At 35.2% G+C, this 3,800-nt stretch overlaps 1 protein-coding gene across 1 annotated transcript; it reads right to left on the bottom strand.

The window, feature by feature from the left end:
- Positions 1-2,382: 2,382 nt before the first annotated feature.
- Positions 2,383-3,018, bottom strand: LOC122301582. Its single transcript, XM_043112994.1, has one exon. The coding sequence runs from the start codon at positions 3,016-3,018 to the stop codon at positions 2,383-2,385; it is 636 nt and encodes a 211-aa protein (XP_042968928.1).
- Positions 3,019-3,800: the final 782 nt, after the last annotated feature.

The following is a 3,800-nucleotide window of genomic DNA, read 5'->3' as shown; positions in this document are numbered from 1 at the left end:
TGCATTTTCAAATCGTTATAATTAAATATTAATATAATCCCCAGGCCCCATCCCTTTTTGTTTTCCTACACACTTTTTCTAAAATGATAATTTTTACATGGAGGTGTGGATAAACATTTAGAAGTGGATTGAGGGTGATCGGCTTAAGTTCATCAATGCACGTCCTTTCTGTAAATTTAATGATAATGTTTATAAAAAAATTTCATTATTTAACTATTAGCATATACTTCATTTAAATTGTTTCAATTCATATATGAATTTTGTATAAAATTATATTAAGAATTAAAAACATAAATAAATAAAATTTAGAATGTTGTAAATTTTTTTTTTAATTTATACATTAATAATTACTTAAAATTTAATAATAATGTTTATAAAAGTTTTTTGTTATCTAGATATTAATACACAGTTCATTTAAATGTTTTTGCTTAATATATGAGTTATAAATAAAATTTTGTTGAGAATCTAAAATGTAAAAAAAAAAAATTAAAATGTTTTAAAATTCTATTTCTTTTGTTTTAGTGTGACCCGTTTCTGGGAGTTGTTACAAGACAGTCAATAAATGTTAGTTTCCTGAATAATTTAATATTATTTGTTGGGAGTTTGATATTCAAGCTATTTTAATATGTGTATATAGAAAAGAAAGTTGACATACTATATATCCAAAATGATCATTTTGAGTTATTTATTAAACTAAGTAATAAAGGCACGACTATTTCATTTGTCTTTTTCAATCTTGATATCTAAACAAACCCTACTTTTTCGAGTTTGGTGTGCACATTCAGAAAAGATGTCAGATATTATGTGTGTTTTCAAAACAAGCAAAATATTGAATAAAGTAAAAGTAGAAGAGAAATGCCAACTAATTAAATCAAAGGGTGAAAGTACAGTAATCACATTAATTGAAGTAGATCATATAGATATGGATGCATGACCCCATGCATTTGAAGTTTTTTAAAATCTTCGACTGTACAAGCTGTTAAAGGTCACAATCTAGTGATCAATAACTTAACATATATGTTTCCTAATGTCTCTGTCCTTTGAACCAGCTGGCAAAGCCTCTCTCTCTCTCTATAAATAGTTCTGCCTTATCTTCTAAGTAAACAGTATTCATTGTTTTTAAAATTAAATAGCCTTAATATTGGGCACCTGAGATCACCTTAAAGTTTGATGATTGGTATAACCGTACAAGAGCTCTCTCGTATCTTCCAATTATTGGTTTTGAGGGTCCGTATGTAGCAATTCCTCTGTCCCCCAAAGTATAATTATATGTATCATGTATATATATCTATAGATAGAGGAAATCAAAGATAGATCAAGTTGAATATTTTGTAATTAATTCTATGTATCCATTTTGTAAGGTCTTGGTTGCATGCTTTAATTTGGCTTCTCTCAAAACTAAAAAAGAAAAAAAAAAATGTTTTGGGTCCAAGATAATATAACTCCTCCTCCATTTTATTCTTAAAAAAGATGAGGATATATTTGCACCATGATGACAAGAAATATTATATTAGAATATTATATAGATCAATGGTGTTGGCAGTTGGCTAGATGCCAAACAAACAAAATCAAAAGAAGCATGCATATATAAGAGAAATACTATTTTACCGTGTGAAGTCCACCGCTTAAAATTCTTTTAATAATTTTATGAAGGTCTTGTCCTACGAAAATACACAAACATTGATTTTTGCATCAAGTTCAGATGAATTGTTTCTGTATAGGGCTCCACCAATGTTAGGTTAGATGTCGAGATGGGTTACAGTAGGTTCTGGGTCCTACATAATTATTGCACAAAACAATTTAGTAAGCCAAGATATCTCCTTGAAAAATGACCCACCTCACATGGGTTTGTCCTATGGTCGGAAGCTTTGAGGAATTCACGCCTACTATTCTAAATCTAATCAAGGTCGAACAGCTCAGACCACACCCAGAACCAACAAAGATTCAAGAATAGGAGCAAAAGAGAGAAAAAGAAAGAAAGAGAATAGCTTTCTTCTTTTCTTCTTTTTAGTCATTAAGGAAGCCAGGAGGAAGCTTCAACTATATAGAGCCAAAAAAAGAAGTGACAAATAATAATCACTTCTACCATGCTTCATCAATCTGTTTGACAGCTTTTAATTACACCAAATTATAGCAAAAATGTACATTACAGTACGGTACTACATTGAATCTCATACGAGTAGAATTGAAAGAATCTATGTTCTGATTTTGTGAAAGAGAAGTTGGAAGTTGTTATATCTAGCTATGTATATATAATCAAGTTGAATCATCTTCAATTCTGTTCACGACTTTCTTCTTTTGCGTCATAACAAATGGGTTAACGAGAGCTAATGATCCATCAAGCATTGCCAGATTATTGTAATAGATACCTTTTCGCAATCTTCACCTCTTCCAAGCATAAACAACCAAAGAAAACCCAGATGGACCACCTAACTCAGTCTCCTCTGCGTTAGCCCACTCCAGAACCGAACTTCCTCCCGATGATCCCGCCGATGAAGACATTGATGTCGACGACGACGACAAGCTCTTCCTCCACTCGACCCTACTCAACCCATAACCCCAGCTCTGTTGCTCCCACAAAGCCATCCCATTCTTCTCATTCAAAGAATTCGTCTCCTTGTCTTTTTCTTCTTGTTCTTCTTCTTCTTCAAACCTGAACATGAAAACAGCACGCCCATCTTCGCTGTCTTTCTCGAACAACCAGTTGTACACGTCCCACGAGATATGTACGGGCACTCCATCGACTTCAATTCTCTCATTTCCTCTGAATTTCCACTTTAGGCGCTTTATCTGCAAGACCTTTTTGTTATCCACGCTGAAACAGAGTCTGGTATCATCGTCGTAGCCGTAGTCTATGTTTATATCCCTCATTCTGCCTCCAAATCTTGCTCTCGTGGTGTATATTTTGTTGGCAACGACATGCTCTCTTTTCAAGACGAGAACTTGGGCACTGTTAGGCTTTCGGGCTTTGGTTTTGGCGTAGGCTTGTTTGGTGCAGTCGCCAACAAGGAGGGTCATTTCATTCTCAACAACTACGGCGATGTAAAATCCGGAATGGGGTTCGGGTCCGGACCCGAACTTGGATTTGGTCAGGTCCCAAAAGATTTTGGTGTTGGAGTTGAGCTTCTTGGTCCCATGCTTTTTCCAGAAGAAGAAAGGTTTGAGGTGGAGATGGAAAGAGAATTGGGAAGGAAGAGAAGGATCAGGAGAGTCAAAAGGGTGGTGATGGCGGTGGAGGAGATCGAGATGGAGAGAGTGGCCGAGGAGGGAGCGAGACCAAGTGAGGGAGAAGAGGCCGAGGGGAGTGTGGTAGAGGCTGCAGGTAGTGAGGTTAGGGTTTCCGGCGGGGATGGGCGGAGAGAGAGAGAGAGAGAGGTTTGTGAGAAATGGATGTGAATGTCGGATAGGCAACAAGAACAAAGAAGAAGTGATAAGTTCATAGATGTGACGAAGACATTGGAACACGGAGGTGGAAATAAAAAGACCAAAACATTTGTCAGCAAAAAAAAAATATAAGCAAACCGATTGAAATTTTGGAATAAAAGTAAGGGTAAAATTGGAAATGAAAATATTAGACGAAAAAACTGTAGCTTAAGCTATTGGCACTTATTAATAATATGATATATCAGTCGTACGTTAAGTTTGAATTATTTGCATATAACTTTCTAATTAATGTTTGGAGTTATTGGTGAGAGGTTGCTGATTAAGAAGGCCAGTGACGTGTATATATAATATATAGACCTGAATATTTCGTTGAGTGCACGTGATCGATGGGGCCCAAATTGACTTTGTCCGAAATT

Source organism: Carya illinoinensis, chromosome 2 (genome assembly GCF_018687715.1).
Source record: "Carya illinoinensis cultivar Pawnee chromosome 2, C.illinoinensisPawnee_v1, whole genome shotgun sequence".
Taxonomy (NCBI): domain Eukaryota; kingdom Viridiplantae; phylum Streptophyta; class Magnoliopsida; order Fagales; family Juglandaceae; genus Carya; species Carya illinoinensis.
This window is presented reverse-complemented; position numbering and strand designations above follow the sequence as displayed.

Excerpts from the sequence above, each read along its gene's own strand:
- LOC122301582 (XM_043112994.1), bottom strand. The coding sequence starts at position 3,018 with ATGACCCTCCTTGTTGGCGACTGCACCAAACAAGCCTACGCCAAAACC.